This window comes from Perognathus longimembris, chromosome 23 (genome assembly GCF_023159225.1).
Source record: "Perognathus longimembris pacificus isolate PPM17 chromosome 23, ASM2315922v1, whole genome shotgun sequence".
Taxonomy (NCBI): Eukaryota; Metazoa; Chordata; class Mammalia; order Rodentia; family Heteromyidae; genus Perognathus; species Perognathus longimembris.
This window is the reverse complement of record NC_063183.1, coordinates 11,014,780-11,032,906: the sequence shown is the minus strand read 5'-3', so window position 1 is coordinate 11,032,906 and position 18,127 is coordinate 11,014,780. Positions and strand designations below refer to the sequence as shown.

General features: G+C 42.3%; 1 protein-coding gene across 3 annotated transcripts in view; it reads right to left on the bottom strand.

Moving 5' to 3' along the window:
- Nucleotides 1–18,127, bottom strand: part of Gspt1 (G1 to S phase transition 1) — a 40,342-nt gene that overhangs the window by 10,791 nt on the left and 11,424 nt on the right. For 2 of the 3 annotated variants that reach the window (XM_048332421.1, XM_048332419.1), the window contains exons 2-12: nucleotides 14,901–14,942; nucleotides 14,756–14,797; nucleotides 14,023–14,256; nucleotides 12,167–12,200; nucleotides 10,821–10,898; nucleotides 8,588–8,768; nucleotides 6,646–6,800; nucleotides 6,354–6,494; nucleotides 3,829–3,922; nucleotides 2,425–2,505; nucleotides 151–324 (exon numbers count right to left, since the gene is read on the bottom strand). In XM_048332421.1, the coding sequence (XP_048188378.1) occupies nucleotides 151–324; nucleotides 2,425–2,505; nucleotides 3,829–3,922; nucleotides 6,354–6,494; nucleotides 6,646–6,800; nucleotides 8,588–8,768; nucleotides 10,821–10,898; nucleotides 12,167–12,200; nucleotides 14,023–14,256; nucleotides 14,756–14,777 (1,194 nt within the window). In that variant the 5' untranslated portion in view covers nucleotides 14,778–14,797; nucleotides 14,901–14,942. The remainder of the gene's footprint in view (nucleotides 1–150; nucleotides 325–2,424; nucleotides 2,506–3,828; nucleotides 3,923–6,353; nucleotides 6,495–6,645; nucleotides 6,801–8,587; nucleotides 8,769–10,820; nucleotides 10,899–12,166; nucleotides 12,201–14,022; nucleotides 14,257–14,755; nucleotides 14,798–14,900; nucleotides 14,943–18,127) is intronic. The other variant, XM_048332420.1, reaches the window with a different exon arrangement.

The following is an 18,127-nucleotide window of genomic DNA, read 5'->3' as shown; positions in this document are numbered from 1 at the left end:
ACTCAGATATGTGAATTATTTCTGCTATTTCTATCCCCCTTCATGTTCTTTAGTGGCATGTCACAACTATTTAGGACCAAGAGCACTAAAATTCTAACTTAGATATGAATTCTAATTTAGATATGAAGAAAACTACCCTAACTGGCTTACCTGGGCATCGAATGTGCGTCCAGAATGACAAAGATTACTAAGGTCACAAAGTATGAAGCCCGGAAGAATCTCCTCTTCTTCAATTCCTTTCAGTCTGATTTTGAGGTTTTCACCTGGGGCCACAGAATCAGTTTCCACATCGTCAGAAAGTATCCCAAGAACTTCCACGTTGTGCTTGAAAAGAAACCAAGGTTGGAGCTTTTCTGATACATTCATTGTATCATACAGCATAAAATGTACTTAATATTCTTGTGCAAAGACCTAAGACTATGTTTTAGTTCTTTCAGGAATATACTTTCAGAAAGAGTATTACCAGGCCTGGCATGGTGACACACACCTATACTCTCTGAACTCCAGAGGCTAAGGCAGATGGGTTCAAAAGGGACTGAGGGGGCTGGGGATATGGCCTAGTGGCAAGAGTGCTTGCCTCGTATACATGGGTTCGATTCCCCAGCACCACATATACAGAAAATGGCCAGAAGTGGCGCTGTGGCTCAAGTGGCAGAGTGCTAGCCTTGAGCAAAAAGAAGCCAGGGACAGTGCTCAGGCCCTGAGTCCAAGCCCCAGGACTGGCCAAAAAAAAAAGGGGGGTGGGGACTGGGTACAAAAGGCACCTGGGGCAAAAGGTAGGCTAGGTTATGCAGAAACTTGAACTGCACAATTTTATACCTAGAACACTCAACAACAGCACTGGCACAGCCACCCAATGAGCCTACTGAGGCACCATCGCTGTACACTGCTTCACAAGCTTGCTGCTCATCTATACTTTGGAGAAATGTCCACTCCAGTCCTTTGCCTCCCTTTCAGTCAGGTTACTTTAAGATTTGTTTGTTCTTGTTGAGTTGTAAGTTCTTTATATATTCTGAATTATTAATACTAATCATGTGTATAATGTGCACACGTTTTCTTGCGTGTGGTAAGGATGCCAACAACAATTTTCAAATCTAAAATAGCTTGAATCTATATAAAAGCATTGTTAGCTCTCTCCACTAACAATCAAGAGGACTAACCTAAGACTCTAGGTGACCCATCCTGTAATTGGCACAAAGCTACAGCTTCCTAGCCAAACACTTGGTACTTTGTCACAAAGACCCTCACTGAAGGTATACCTGGGCACTAATTTTTTGTACTAGTAGAACATTTTGTTATAATACGTATAATCTAATATTGTAAACTATTTTACAGCATAATTTGGTGGCATCTAGTATATGTTTGGTGTTGTATTGCCTTTTCCTCTATTTAGGTACAAAACAGCTTTGACACTGTATCCACAAAGCAGTCAGTCATTCTCTAGTACTCTTCCCTATCAGTCTACCTTATTTTGTGACTTTGGTGACAGCCTTATAGACAAAACTGTGCAAAAACTCAACCATCCGCTATTTCCAGTTTATTAGCCTTCAAGTTGAAGAAATAATCACCTTAGAAAAAGTAGGCTGCACCTGGGCATGTATGCTCACACCAGTAACCCCAGCTATTTAGAAGGTACAAATATAAACAGGACATGTAAACACAATTAAACTTGTATTCACCCCATTGGGCTAGATCAAGTTATGATACTGTTCCAAATCATTGTCTACTCGTTCACAGAATGGACTACTTCCTGGGCACCTGTGCTCTCCTTATTTATTTTTGGTTGGTCATGGCACTTGGCACTATCCCTGAGCTCTTTTTGCTCAAGGCTCTACCACTTTGAGGCAAATTGCCACTTCTGGTGGCTAACTGGAGATAAGAATCTCAGACTTTCCTGCCCAGGCTGGCTTCAAACTGTGATCCTCAGATTTCAGCCTCCTGAATAACCAGGATTACAGGTGTGAGTCACCAGCACCAGCTGCACCTATGCTTCTAAAAAGGCTGACTCTCCATTTGTTACTGAATAATAAAAGCATGTTTGTTCTCAATCATTAGGAAGTTGTTTTAATGAAAACCCCTAGGCTTTTGAAAAGTTTCAGCTTGCTAATACTTTCTTTTTTTTTTTTAGGTGGCTCAAATAGAAAGTTAGTGTCAAAGCTTAGTTTCCTTGAAATTAGGAGGCCTATATAATTTTAAGATTTCTTGGGCAATCTATGCCTTTTGTGGAAACTCATGTTCCTACAGAACCCAAGAAATATTTTAGCCTCACCTTATAAAACTAGTACCAAGATTATAATAGTTAAAAAAAATACTTGGTATGGTTTATGTTCATAAGTTTGATAATATCTTGGGTACAGATTCAAACTATAATTATAAAACTTTAGAATAACAAAACAACAGAAAAAAGTGTAACCAAATTCATACCTTGTTTGGCATCATGACAAGCTGCTGGCCTTTACAAATAGATCCGGATTCCAGCTTTCCCAGGACCACAGTGCCCATATCCTGGGTGAAATTTAAAACACAAACGTCAAGTTTAAAATTCTATTTTTTTCCTTGGTGCTGGTACAGGGCTTGAACTCAGGGCTTCAAACTTCTTACATGTCTTTCTTTTTATTTCTAGTCCTGGGGCTTGAACTCAGGGTCTGGGAACTGTCCCTGGCTTCTTTTTGCTCAAGGCTAGCACTCTACCTCTTGAGCCACAGAGCCACTTCCAGCTTTTTCTGTTTATGTGGTGTTGAGAAATCAAACCCAGGGCTTCGTGCATGCTAGGCAAGCACTTTTACGCTAAGCCACACATACACACCCCTTTTCTTAAATCACAGCTGGCACTCCACCTTTTCTTTTCTTTTTTTTTTTTTCCCCCAGTCCTGGGCCTTGGACTCAGGGCCTGAGCACTGTCCCTGGCTTCTTTTTGCTCAAGGCTAGCATTCTGCCACTTGAGCCACAGCGCCACTTCTGCCCGTTTTCTATATATGTGGTGCTGGGGAATCGAACCCTGGGCTTCATGTATACGAGGCAAGCACTCTTGCCACTAGGCCATATTCCCAGCCCCAGCACTCCACCTCTTGAGCTAGTGATTTCTATTTATGAGTAAACTATGTGGGATTCTACTTTGTGCTAGGGCCATTGAGCCACTTGTACAGCAGCAGTAAGAACACAAAACTTATGGGAGGTATGGGAGGGTCATATCTATAACCTTAGCTATTCAGGAAGCTGAAGGATCAAAGATCAAAGCCAGCCAGGGCAGACAAATATAAGAAACTCGTATCACCAATTATCCAGCAAAAAACTGGAGGTAGAAGTGTGGCTCAAGGGCTGGGGATATGGCCTAGTGGCAAGAGAGCTTGCCTCGTATACATGAGGCCCTGGGTTCGATTCCCCAGCACCACATATACAGAAAACGGCCAGAAGTGGCGCTGTGGCTCAAGTGGCAGAGTGCTAGCCTTGAGCAAAAGGAAGCCAGGGACAGTGCTCAGGCCCTGAGTCCAAGGCCCAGGACTGGCCAAAAAAAACAAAACAAAAAAACAAGAAGTGTGGCTCAAGTAGTAGAGTGCCAACTGTGAGTAAAAAGCTAAGCTAGAGCATAAAGGCTCAGGTTCAAGACCCCCTGTAACCCTCCCCAACCCACACACACATAGAAAGAAATGTTGGTTGGTATTTATATGTTAAGTGGTAGAGCATTTCCCACCAAGAGCAAGGCCTTAAGTTCACATTCCAGATCCACTATAAGCAAACAAACTAATAAAGTTTCCTCATTAGTAACAATACAAAACAATTATTTCACTTCTTCATAAACCACAGTTTCCTTAATAATACTTTGTGTACCTTATACTTATCCACAATTGGCAGCCTGATTGGTCCATCAGCTGATCTATTGAAGTTTGGCAAATTATCCAGGTAAGGAATAAATGGTAATCCACTGAGAACATAAAAAATCCATTAAAGAAATTCAACACAAATATGAAAACCTTAAGCAGTCAGCTAACTATAACCTAAACAAAAAACATGGTTATATTACATAAAAAAGCTAAAGCTAGAAGACACTCAGAAGAAAACAGAGGGTTACATCTTTTGTCCCTAAAGCAACAGTGTTTTCTGAGTTTAAGTCATCAAAATATCAACAACAAAAAATATATACAAATTAGATTTCATCAAAATAGAAACCTGTTGTGTCAAAGCATACCATCAAGAAATTAAAAAGGGCGGGCTGGAGCGTAGCTTTGTGACAGTGTATTCTTAGTATGTGCAAAGCCCTAGCTTAAATTTCTAGCACTCAATCCCCTCTCCCCCCCACCCATACGAAGTTAAAGTAGAGGCAACCTACAAATTCAAAGAAATAGTAGCTAATCACGTATCCAGCACAAAACTAAAAAATTCAATCCAATTAAAAGACAAAGCCCTTATTTTTTGGAGGGTGGTTCTATGGATTTGAAACTCAGGGCTTGCTGGGCAAAAGCTCTACCCCTGGAGGCATACCTCCAAGTTCTTGGTGCTCTTAGTTATTTTCCAAGTCTGTCTCCAGCTTTTGCCTATAGTCAACCTCAGACCATAAACCTCCTATACTCATGCATCCCAAGTAGCTGTAATTAGACATAGGCCTCTAAGCCCAGCTTTTATTAGTTGAGATAAAGACTGCTGAACTTTTTAACCTCAAACTGTGATCCTCCCAATTTTCATTTTCAAGTAGCTAGAATAACAAGCACATATCAATCTGCCCAGCTGGATAAAGTTTTGTTTTCTCTTCCATTCATGGGGTTTGAACTCAAGGCCTGGGCACTGTCTCTGAGATTCTTTGTGCTCAAGGCAAGCACTCTACCACTTGAGCCACAGCACTACTTCTGGCTTTTTTGAATACTTATTGGAGATAAAGAGTCTCACAGGGACTTTTCTGCCCTGGCTGGCTTTGAACCACAATCCTCAGATCTCAGCCTCCTAAGTAGCTAAGATTACAGGTGTGGGAAAACAAAGGGGCATGATCTCCCAGATATATGACTGTTAAGATGGGGTGAAGGGGAGACAGTAGAGACCAGGTCTGTGAAACCAAAAACTTCTTGTCAAATGGTATTTCCCACAGGATTGTGTCAGCGACCCAACATTATGTAACTAAAACCAAACAACTACTCAACATATAAAGGTCAAAAATTGACCTCTCAGTGGAATACAATAGCTCCAAAGCTATGTATGTACGTTCATATAAGACTATTGTCGACATATTGTCTAATGTCGACATTACATTTAAAGCCCTAGGTGAATTTTCTTTGGCGTGGGCCACGTGGCTACTGTATATGTTCTTGGTACATTGTGTATTGTATATATGTCTACCTGACCTAGGGAAGGGAAAGAAAAACAGGGTGTACAATATCACAAGAAATGTACACACTGCCCTACTATGTAACTGTACCCTTTTTGCACAACACCTTGTCAAAAAATTTGTTTAATTAATAAATAAATTACAAAAAAAATTACAGGTGTGAGCCACCAGTGTTCAGACTGGATCAAATTTTGTTGTTGTTGCTGTTTTTTGCCAGTCCTAGGGCCTGGACTCAGGGACTGAGCACTGACCCTAGTTTTTTTTGTTGTTGTTTTGTTTTTTGCCAGTCTTGAACTGAGGGCCTGAGCTCTGTCCCTGAGCCTCTCTGTGCTCAAGGCTAGTGATCTACCACTTCAGCGACAGCACCACTTCCAGCCTTTTCTGTTTATATGGTACTAAGGAATGGAACCCAGGGCTTCATGCATGCTAGGCAAGCACTCTACCACTAAGCCACATTCCTAGTGCCTGTCCCTGGCTTCTTTTTGCTCAAGGCTAGCACTCTACCTCTTGAGCCACAGAGCCACTTCCAGCTTTTTCTGTTTATGTGGTGCTAAGGAATCAAACCTGCTAGGCAAGCACCCTACTGCTAAGCCACATTACCAGATCTAGATCAAGTATTTTTAAAGCCAAGGTTATTGTGCCAATATTTTCTTAAATTACATATTATTATTATTATTTTGCCAGTCCTGGGGTTTGAGACTCAGGACCTGAGCACTGTCCCTGGCTTCTTTTTGCTCAAGGCTAGCACTCTGCCACTTGAGCCACAGTGCCACTTCCAGCTTTTTCTACATATAGGGTGTTGAGGAATCGAACCCAGGGCTTCATGTATACGAGATGAGCATTCTACCACTAGGCCATATTCCCAGCCCCGCACTCTACCTCTTGAGCCACAGAGCCACTTCTGGCTTTTTCTGCTTATGTGGTGCCGAGGAATCGAACCCAGGGCTTCATGCATGCTAGGCAAGCACTCTACTGCTAAGCCCCTTTATTATTCCCAGCCCCTTTATTATTTAGAGAGTTTTTTGAAAAGGTCACTTACCTGTACCATGGACAGAACTCTGACTGCTCTTTAAGATTTGCTCCAGTTAGTCCTGAACAGGGCATAAAGTGAATGTCCTTTTTGGGATTGAAGCCAACTTTCTTCAAAAATGGCACTAGTTTCTCTTTGCATTCTTCATATCTGTGAATTTTTAAAGTAATTTAACTATAATGGCACCAAATGAACTTTAGTTTCACCAGAAAACAAATGAAGATTTAGAAAAGAACTAGGGAAAATTTGAAACTATCCTTTTTCCATCAGGTCTAGAAAGCAGAGAAACATCCACACTCACCTCTCATTGCTCCAATTCACTGTTGGGTCATCCATCTTATTAATAAGCACAATCAAGTGTTTCACACCAGCTGTCTTTGCCAACATTGCATGTTCTCTTGTCTGTCCTCCTTTTTCAAATCCAGTTTCAAACTCTCCTTTCCTCGCTGAGATTACCTATTCCAAGAAATCAGTAATTGACTCACAGATTCAGGTACTCCTCCAACAGTAAAACATCTTCCCTTTCAGTTACAACAAAGAACAGAAGCAAATGAGCCAGCACATACAGGCTGCCTTGAATGTCACATCCATGTCTAGACAGCTTGAGTGTTTCGGTTGGAGGTGTAGCTCAGTGGAAGGGCACGTGTTTAAGCTTTTTCGTTTTCCAACCAAAAAGAGGAAAGAAGATAAGGTTATTTCTTCCAACTCCTTAACTCCCCCCAAATCTAGTATATCTGTATATTTTATAACTCAGATATCTATGTATGGGACTAAGAACATAGCTCAGTAGTATAGTTTATGCTTAGTATGTGCACACTAAAACAAAAAATTGGGGGGCTGGGGATATGGCCTAGTGGCAAGAGTGCCTGCCTCGGATACACGAGGCCCTAGGTTCGATTCCCCAGCACCACATATACAGAAAACCGCCAGAAGCGGTGCTGTGGCTCAAGCGGCAGAGTGCTAGCCTTGAGCGAGAAGAAGCCAGGGACAGTGCTCAGGCCCTGAGTCCAAGGCCCAGGACTGGCAAAAAAAAAAAAAAAAAAAAAAAAATTGGACTGGTTACAATGGCTCACACATGTAATCCCAGCTACTCAGAAGGTAGAGATTGAAGGAAATGCTGTTCAAGCCAGGCCAGGAAAAAAAGCTAGCAAGGCCCCATGTCAATATGTAAGCTGGGAATGGGCCACATGCTTGTGACCTCAGCCTAAAAGGAAGCATAGGTAAGAAGATCAAGACCTAAGCCTAGACCTATACAAAAATTCAAGACCATTCCTGAAAAATAATTAAAGCAAAACACGGGGGTGGTGGAGAAGCTGGAATGTGGTTCAAATGGTAGAACGCCTTCCTAGCAAGCATGCTGTTCTAAGTACTTGGCTCAAGCCTGTAATCCTACCTATTCAGGAGGCTGAGATCTGAGGATCAAAGTTCAGAATCAGCCCGGGGACTTTGGGCAGGAAAGTCCAAGAGACTTTTTTTTCAGGGGTGGGGGGAGGGGGGGCGCAGTTGTGGGGTTTGAACTCAGGGCCTGGGAGCTGTACCTGAGCCTCTTTGTGCTCAAAGCCAGTACTCTACCACTGCAATCCTCAGATCTCAGCCTCCTGAATGGCTAGGATTCAGGTGTGAGCCACCGGCATGCCTGGCTCCATGAGACTCTAATCTCCAATTAGCCACCAGAAAACCAAAGTGACCCTGTGGCTCAAATCTCAAGAGACTGCGCCCAGGCCTTGAGTTCAAGCCCCTTGACCAACAAAGAAAAAAAAAGGTCTGTTCACTGATAAATTTGAGGAATGACTGATGGCCTTGAAAAACAGATGATATAGGTTTAATGCATGCCTCTAATACCTCAGAAGGCTGAGGCTGGAGGATTATACCATCTTGAGGGACACAGGGAGACCTGGTCTCAAAACAAAGAAACAAAAAAAGGTAGTTTGTTATTCATTCCTCGTGTGTTTGTAACAAAGTATCTTCCATCATACATTAGCAGTGGGAGAAAAAGGTTGAAATGTTATTTTCAGAAGCAAAAATAGTTTCCTGGGCAGATTACTCTAACAGCAAAAGAAAGGGAAAGGGAAAGGGGAGGGAGGGAGGAAAAGATCTGACATTATGATTCACTGCAACCTAAATTCTAACTTTTAGAAGGTAAATTCAAATATTTAAGATACAACTAGCACTGTAAAAAAAGAAAACAAGTACAAGGTAGGCTGCTACTAAATATATAAATGGATTAGAAATGTCTTTCTTACCAACACAGCCAAATCGGCTTGAGAAGCCCCACCAATCATATTGGGGACAAAACTCTTGTGGCCAGGGGCATCCAGAATTGTGAAGTGCTTCTTTTCCGTTTCAAAATAGGCCCGACCAACTTCGACTGTTTTCCCTTTGTCTCGTTCTTCCTGATTCGTATCTAAGGCCCATGACAAGTACCTGGAAGAAATCAGGACATAAGACTGTCTTTCAACATGTTATTCTATCATTATATAAGTGATGAAAGCAGCTTATGCTCACCCACACATCTAAGTCATAAACAAAACTGATGAAAAATTAACTAAATGAATTATACATGACTATGATTCTAACAGAACAATCATATGTATCTACAACCAGTGATCTATCCTATAGGCAAACATTAATATAAGAAAGTATACAAGTGATAAGCATGGAAAGACGATCTAGTGTCAGCACTTGGGAGGATGACACAGAAGGCTGGGCAGCAGTTCTAGGTCAACCTGGACTACAAAGACCCCACAAGCTGGACGCTGGTGGCTCACACCTGTAATACTAGCTACTCAGGAGGCTGAGATCTATGGACCATGGTTCAAAGCCAGGCTGGACAGGAAAGTCCATGAAATTCTTATCTTCAAATAAACCATTCAGAAAACTGTAAGTAGTGCTATGGCTCAACTAGTAAGACCACTAGCTTTGAGCTTAAGAGCTCGGGAACAGCACCCAGGCCCAGAGTTCAAGCCTCATAACTGACAAAAAAAGGAAAAAAAAAGACCCCACAAAAAAGGGAGATTACCCAGTACCAACGCCAACATCATGAAAAGAGAACAATGAGCTCCTTGTCTCATTTTTATAATCATCATCTACAATGCTAGTAGCAATTACCTTGTATAAAATAAGGATAGTTTTCAAACATAAAGATTCCACCAACCAGAAGCAAATTATTTGCTATTTCAATAATCCTCAACTGTGTAAAAATGAAGTAATTTTATGTCAGTAATTTCAAACCATCCACAATGGCAGGAATTAATTTTACGACCTTACCCTTTGTATTTCATAGTATGTAATCCTGCTTTTAGTGTACCACTGCTTAGGATCTTTCCCTTTAATATAGAGGAATGCAATCTTGTCCTGTTGGGGTAAGGCTTTTTCTTCATGCAGTACTAGCACAGAACTCAGCACCTTAAGCACTGGGCCACATGCCCACACCGCTAGCTTTTTAGTTAAAGTAGTGACTAGGTAAGGTTAGAAAACAGAGAACTGACCTGCTGTCTCACCACTGAAAGGCAACCATGGTGAGTCATTTCACCCATTCTTTGTACTTCCCAGAATTTATGTACATTATAATTGCATCTTAATAATTATTGTTTCTAGTTTTTCCTTTCTAATGCTGCATCCTAAGTTCTAATTCTCCTTATCATACATTCTATAAATGTAATTCTTTAGTGGTTATAGAATGACCCCATTAAATGCATGGTTTACGATATATTCAATGATTCTACTAAAGATGCTTACTTAGATGGGTTCTTTTGTCGTGCTTGAACTCAGGGCCTGGGCACTGTCTGAGCTTTTTTGCTCAAGGCTAATACTCCAGTTTTGAGCCACAGCACCATTTCTAGTTTTCTGGTGGTTAAGTTGGAGCTAAGAGTCTCACAGTCTTTCCTGCCCAGGCTGGCTTTGAACCTTGATCCTCAGATCTCGGCCTCCTGTATAGCCAGAATTATAGGTGTGAGCCACCAGCACCTAGATTGGATAGGTTTTAAATTTTTCTTTGTGTAAGCTAGGAAGTCATCTGTACAAATCTATGTATGATATGTTAGGAGAGGAAGGAAATCTCTCCATTGCAAAAGCCTCACCATGTGCTCAGGCTGGTACCAACCTCCTAAATAGCTGAGAGTATAGACATACATTACTGTGTCTGGCTAAGAAACCTGAACAGACCCAAAAACGTATTAATGGAGTATTTCCTTAGAAGCAATTTAGTATGCTGGGCACTGGTGGTTCACACCTATAATCCTATCAACTCAGGAGGTTGAGATCTGAGGATGTGGTTTGAAGCCAGCCCTGGCAGAAAAGTCCCCTTGAGACTCTTATCTCCAATTAACTACTCAAAAACGGGAAGTGGTGCTGTGACTTAAGTAGTAGAGCGCTAGCCTTGAGCACAGAGAGGTTCAGGAACAGCACCCAAGCCCTGAGTTCAAGCCCCATAACCAACAACAACAACAAAAAAGTAATTTAGTATCAAACATTTACCAAGTTTCTCTGTTTTTTTCTTTAGCTTCTCTTTCATATTTCTCAAGTGTCCTCTTGTCAACCATTCCAGTCAAATACCTAAAAACAAGTGAAAGGAAAAAGGAACCAATTATTCACAAAGTACATTTGAGTCCTCAAAGGAAGTTTCAACTCAAAAAAGTGCTAACTACTGTGCAATCTAAAGTAAAAGTACCAGTGGCGAAAGGAAACTCATGGAAAGTATAAGTTGAAAGACTTGTCAGACTACCAACTAAAGGAGAAGTGCAATCAGTTCACAAGTCATCCTGGCTCCTATCACGGGCAGACAGAACACTTTTGTGATATTCTTGCTTGAAATGCACAACCCTCATCTTATTGTGAGAAAACATTAGGCAACTGAAGCCCAAGAGCCTCCTATGACATACCCGATGGCCTTCCTGACTACAAGTGAGGGTGTGAGGGGGAGGAGTGTAAAAGTATGACAGGCCACAGACGTGAGAAATATGACAAAGCATCCCAGGTATACAGCCCCTAAATACAAGGTGGAGTGTGAGTACATAAAAGTCTGGTTCGATTAAGGTCTGTGGTTTAAACCATACTCTGGTAGGTCAAGCTAATAATTCTAGCTGCTCAGGAGGTTGAGATCATGTATTGCAGTTTCAAAACAGCAGGGGTGGACAACTCAAAGAGATTCTTTTTTTGTTTGTTTTGGTATTTTTTTTTTGCCAGTCCTAGGGCTGAGCACTGTCCATGGCTTCTTTTTGCTCAAGGCTAGAACTCTGCCACTTGAGCCACAGCGCCACTTCTGGCCTTTTCTATATATGTGGTGCTGAGGAATTGAACCCAGGGCTTCATGTATACGAGGCAAGCACTCTTGCTACTAGGCTATATTCCCAGCCCTCCAACAGATTCTTATTTCCTGTTAATCAGTTAAAAAATAAATCAAATCAAAACAAAAAAACCTTTGTGTCGTTAATAGTGTATCAAAACTTACTTCACATTACCCCATAGCAAGCTGAGTGCCTGTGACTCACACCTGTAGTCCTAGCTACTGAGGAGGCTAAGATCTGAGGACAGAGGTTTGAAGCCAGCCTAGGCAGAAAAGTCTGTGAGACTTATCTCACATAAACAACTGAGAAAAAGCCAAAAAGTAGCACTGTGGCTAGAGGCTCAGGGAGAACACCCAGGCGGAGCTCAAACCCTAGGATCAGCCAAAAAACAAAAAACAAAAAAACACATTACCCTAGAGCAGATTCACTCATTTTTCATATCTTAGGGTGGCTGTTTTCTTTGTATAATACACAAATGTTTACAATGCTTGACATCCCTTTAATCAGATCACTATTGTTAACAAAGAGCAGACTTACATTATTTGTCCTCCAATGGTTGACTTGCCTGCATCTGAAAAGTAGTAACAACATGCAATATGTTAAAAACAATGTATATAAAAAAGAACATCTTTTTTTAGCATGTATAATCAGTTCTGAAAAAGTGATGACTGTAATAGGAATGAGGGAAGTAAAGCAATGTGAAGTATTGTAAACTAAGCTGCCTAGATTCCTCAGAAGTGCAACAATGACTTAAGCAAAGAGCAGGGCATCCATCACATACACACTTGTAACCCTGGGAGGCTAAGGCATAAGGATGAGAGTTTGAGGTTAGCCTGAGCTACCTAGGAAAAGGCCTGTATCAAACGACAAAAAAACATTTTAAATAGGGGCTGGGAATATGGCCTGGTGGTAGAGTGCTTGCCTCATATACATGAAGCCCTGGGTTCGATTCCTCAGCACCAGATATTTAGAAAAAGCCAGAAGTGGCGCTGTGGTTCAAATGGCAGAGTGCTAGCCTTGAGCAAAAAGAAGCCAGGGACAGTGCTCAGGCCCCAAATCCCAAGCCCCAGCACTGGCCAAAAAAAAAAAAAAAAAAAAAGTTAAACTACCCAGAAGTATAGGGGTAATCCCATTAAAATGACACACTGACTAAAGTTCACCCAAAAACAGAGCTGGGTGCTGCTGGTGGCTCGTGCCTGTAATCCTAGCTAAGCAGGAGGCTAAGATCTAAGGATCAAGGTCCAAAAGCCAAATGGAGCAGAAAAGTCTCTGAGACCAGCAAAAAGCCAGACGTTGAGGTGTGGCTTAAGTAGCAGAATGCCAGCCTTGAGGAAGAAAGCTAGGGACAGCACCCACACTCAAAGCTGAGTTCAAGTCCCAGTGTACGTACACACGTACATACATATGTACACGTACACACACACACATACACACGCGTGCGCGCGCACAAGAAATTCCTAGGTCACTATATTGAAGGCTTGTCCAAGACCGGTGGTAGTGAGCAGATGAGCCATCCCCACATGCAAACACACTGAAGTTGTTTGCCATCACAAAACTGTTCACCTGCCCAAATATATATATATTTTTTTTTTTGGCCAGTCCTGGGCCTTGAACTCAGGGCCTGAGCACCGTCCCTGGCTTCTTTTTGCTCAAGGCTGGCACTCTGCCACTTAAGCCACAGTGCCACTTCTGACCGTTTTCTATATATGTGGTGCTGAGGAATCGAACCCAGGGCTTCATTTATAAGAGGCGAGCACTCTTGCCACTAGGCCATATTCCCAGCCCCATACCTGCCCAAATATTGAAAAAAAAAAGTACTGAAAGTTTCTCTTAAAAAATTGAAGCATGGGGGCTGAGAATATGGCCTGGTGGCAAGAGTACTTGCCTCATATACATGAAGCCCTGGGTTCAATTCCCCAGCACCACATATACAGGAAATGACCAGAAGTGGCGCTGTGGCTCAAGTGGCAGAGTGCCAGCCTTGAGCAAAAAGAAGCCAGGGACAGTGCTCAGGCCCTGAGTTCAAGCTCCAGGACTGGCAAAAAACAAATTGCCTAGGTTCGCTTCCTCAGCACCACATAAACAGAAAAGGCCGCAAGTAGTGCTGTGGCTCAAGTGGTAGAGTGCTAGCCTTGAGCACAAAGAAGCTCAGGGACCGTGCTCAGGCCGAGTTCAAGCCCCAAGAATGGCAAAAATAAATGAATAAATAATTGAAGCATTGTAGCATGTATAAGGCACTGGGTTTAACCCCAGCATAGACACACATGCACAAAACATGCATTTTAGGGAATTTCATTGTTCCACTGAAAATTCTGTGCTAAAAGAAAATGTTCCATGTTTTGATGCATCAAATAATTTCTATCTTTTCTGTAAGGGCTCCAAGTCCAACTTACCCACATGCCCGATGAACACGACATTGACATGCTCCTTTTTGGGAGCACCTGGTGGTGCAACCACAGATTTAGGTTTGGGTATCTCCTCTTCCTCTTCCATCATTTCTGGGGTGGTTTCCTCTGGAGGCCTTCCATCTCCATCTCCCAAGGAACCGGCCCCCGGCTCTGCTTCACTTATTTCTTCTTTGTGCTCCCATGATTCTTCTGGAGACATTTCTGTCTCTCCATTTTCCACTGAAAGAAGACACTTCAACTTACTATTTTAGAAAAGGTGTTAACTACATCTGGAAATACACATGCTTTAAGATAATGTATGGAAATGGTATGTAAATCCATTTCCTAATGCCCAATGCCACATAAGCAGAAGAACTTCCTATACAACAGATATGCAATAATATTTTTCAATCTGGCCCCAGACTACCAGGGACTGCTACAGTAGCAATATCATTTCCTATGGGCAAGTCTTAAATTTGGAGGTTTCTTTTTCATTCTTTTTTGCTAGTCCTGGGGCTTGAACTCAAGGGTCTGAGCACTGTCCCTAGCTTCTTTTTGCTCAAGAGCTAGCACTCTACCACTTGAGCCACAGTGCCACTTCTGGCTTTTTCTATATATGTGGTGCTGAGGAATCAAACCCAGGGCTTCATGTATATGAGGCAAGCATTCTTGCCACTAGGCCATATTCCCAGCCCGGGAGGAAATATTACTGTGTTAATACGGTCAGATATTGTCTTACCAACAGGTTCTGAAAGGTCCATGCTAACAGCTGAATTTGAACCTAGACAAGAGATTGAAATACATATTTACAAAACACTAGATTTCTACACTGGACAACTTAATATTTCCTAAAATTTCAAAGGGTCACATCATTTAAAACTCACCTTCACAAAATGACTGTTCCTCTTGCGAAGATTCCACCAGCGCTGTTCAGTAGAAAGAAGTATTATTAAAAATTAAGATGTATACATTGTTTTACTTATACAGTCAATGGCAGCTGACTCAGGTTTTATGTGCCAGTATAGGGCTTGAACACGGGGCCTTAGGTTTTATTGCTCACAGCTGGTGCCTACTACTTGAAACATGCTTACAGTCCAGTCTAAGTTAATTTTTTAGGGGGGCAGTACTGAGGCTTGAACTCACCAGGGCTTACCTGGGCAGAAAAGTCCATGAGACTCTTAGCTCAATAAGCTACCCAGAAAAGGGTAGAAGTCGCACTGTGGCTCAAGGGACAGTTCCCAGGCCCTGAGTTCAAGCCCCAGAACCAGCACACAAAAAAGAAAAATCTGCAGGAAAGGTGACTGAGTATTTCAATTTTGTCCTATTCTACCTAGAGCAACAATACACACTAGTAACCCAGAGTTTGTATAAATTTAAGTGACACTAATATAAAAGTGCTCCCACCTTCAACAATCACCAACATGCAGAAACACGTGGAAGAACTTGAAGTCAGGGCTGGGGATATGGCCTAGTGGCAAGAGTGCTTGCCTCATATACATGAGGCCCTGGGTTCAATTCCCCAGCACCACATATACAGAAAATGGCCAGAAGTGGCGCTGTGACTCAAGTGGCAGAGTGCTAGCCTTGAGCAAAAAGAAGCCAGGGACAGTGCTCAGGCCCTGAGTCCAAGCCCCAGGACTGGCAAAAAAAAAAAAAAAAAAAAAAAGAACTTGAAGTCACATGAACCATAAGTAATGCAGAACAGTGAATTTGTTACCTGTAAAAGACATATGTCCACCCCACCCCTAGCCTTTCTATTATTACTCTATTCTACTCTACTCTCATTCTATGATAGTCTCACCAAGCTGCCCACCCTGTCCTGGAACTAGTGGTCTCTCACCTCAACAGCTGTGACTATAGGTATGCAACACCAAGGTCTCTTAGAAATAGTCCTCATGTGCATATGCACTGGAGTAGGACAGATAACACAAGGAGGCAGACAGGCACCAACATTAAGTTGTCTACAGACAGGCAGAAAGCATGGCAAGGAGCTGGTAATGTGGCTTAGTGGTAGCCTAGCATGCATGAAGCCCTGGGTTTGATTCCTCAGTACCACATAAACAGAAAAGGCCAGAAGTGGTGCTGTGGCTCAAGTGGTAGAGTGCTAGCCTTGAATAAAAGCAGCTCAGGGACAGCGCCCAGGCCCTGAGTTCAAGCCCCACAACCAACAAAAAGAAAAAAGAAAAAGAAAGAAAGAAACCCTGGCCACTGGACAACAGTAAGACAATTACAGGGACAAAACAGTATAGGCCACACCCAAGCAGTCAGAACAAGGGAGATAGAGGACTCTATGGCAACATAGTCAGCTGACAAACCAGACATCAATAGTCTGGGGGAATGGGGAAGGGCTTCAGCCATGTTTTACAAGGACACAGAAATTTTAATTCGGTCACAATAGAAACCACTCACCGCCCCAACCCCCCAGTCCAGGAAGGGAGAGGTACTGGGGTTTCAATCTGGGACCTTTAACCTTACAAGCATTCTACCATTTGAACCACCTATCCACTCTTTCTTTTTTTTTCAAATAAGGTCTTACTTTTTATGTCTAGCTGTCCTAAACCACAGCCTGTTTCTGTTTCCTGTGTAGCTGGGATGACCATCATACAATACTATATCCAGGATTTTATTGGCTGAGATGGGTTTTAAGAACCTTTTTGCCAGGGCTAGCCTTGAATTGCAATCCTTCTAGTCTCAGCGGGATTCTAGGAGTAGCCTTGCTTTTCTATTTTGAGAAAAGTTGAAAGGTAAGGAAAGATCACCAAAGAAGCCAGACAGTGCTAAGTGACTTGAGTTTGGAGAAGAGTGGTGCAGTATAGGACCCTAAAACACACAGCTGAGTCCTACACTGAAATCCCACCTTGTCATGTAGCAGTTGTGAGATGCAGTTATTTTACTGGAATTGTGGAAATTAGAGCATCTAGTTGACAAGCCTGCTTAGAAGATTAAGTGAGAACATACTCATTTCATTCTAACTTAAGAACTCCTGGTGCATAGTAGATATTCAACAAATGTCAGTTTCCACTCAGTACACAAACTGTCTCCAGTTAGATTCTTTTTTTTTTTTTTTTTTTTTTTTGGCCAGTCCTGGGCCTTGGACTCAGGGACTGAGTACCATCCCTGGCTTCTTTTTGCTCAAGGCTAGCACTCTGCCACTTGAGCCACAGCGCCACTTCTGGCCATTTTCTGTATATGTGGTGCTGGGGAATCGAACCCAGGGCCTCATGTATACGAGGCAAGCTCTCTTGCCACTAGGCCATATCCCCAGCCCCTCGTTAAGATTCTATCAAGTAACATATACTAAGTGTAATGACAAGCAGACACACAGAGCACTCACAAATTCACATAACTGCTGAATATAGAGGTGGAGGAGGTGCAATTTACACTAATACAAACTGAACTGCACTGAGCCTTTCTGTGCTCTGTCTGTTAGATCACAGGGCTTGGGTGCTAGCTTAGCTTTTTTGCTCAAAGCTGGTACCCTAACCACTCGAGCCATACTTCTACTTCTTTTGCTGGCTAACTGGAGATGAGAGTCTCATGGACTTTTCTGCTCAGGCTGACTCTGAACCACAATCCTCAGATCTCAGACTCCTGAGTAGCTAGGATTACACATGTGAGCCACCAGTACTAGGCGACCTGGCTCTTTTTACCTTTCTTAAAAGCCCTGTAACCAATACTGTAGCCACTGCTGCCCAAAACATAAGACAGGTCTATCAGAATTAACTATGGACTTTTCCAAATTGCACAAGGGTCACCTTTCCCTTCTTCAAGTAGCTCCTGAAGATCACTGGAAAGTATGATGAACAGTTCTAACATATTAAGCTATGTTTGCCTTTGGTGGTACTGGAGTTTAAGCTAAGGGTCTCACACTTGGTAGACTGATACTATACCACCACTTGAGCCATACACACAGCCCCTTCTTTAGCCATTTTTGAAACACTATCTTATGGTTTGTTGTCTGAGACTGATCTTGAACCCCAATCCTCTATATAGCTGAATTACAGATGTACACCACCATGCCTAGCATATACCAACTTTTTTCAAGACAGAGACAATTGATACGGTGAGCTTCTCCGATACTTGCGGTGACCCCAACTTAAAAGTGACCCCA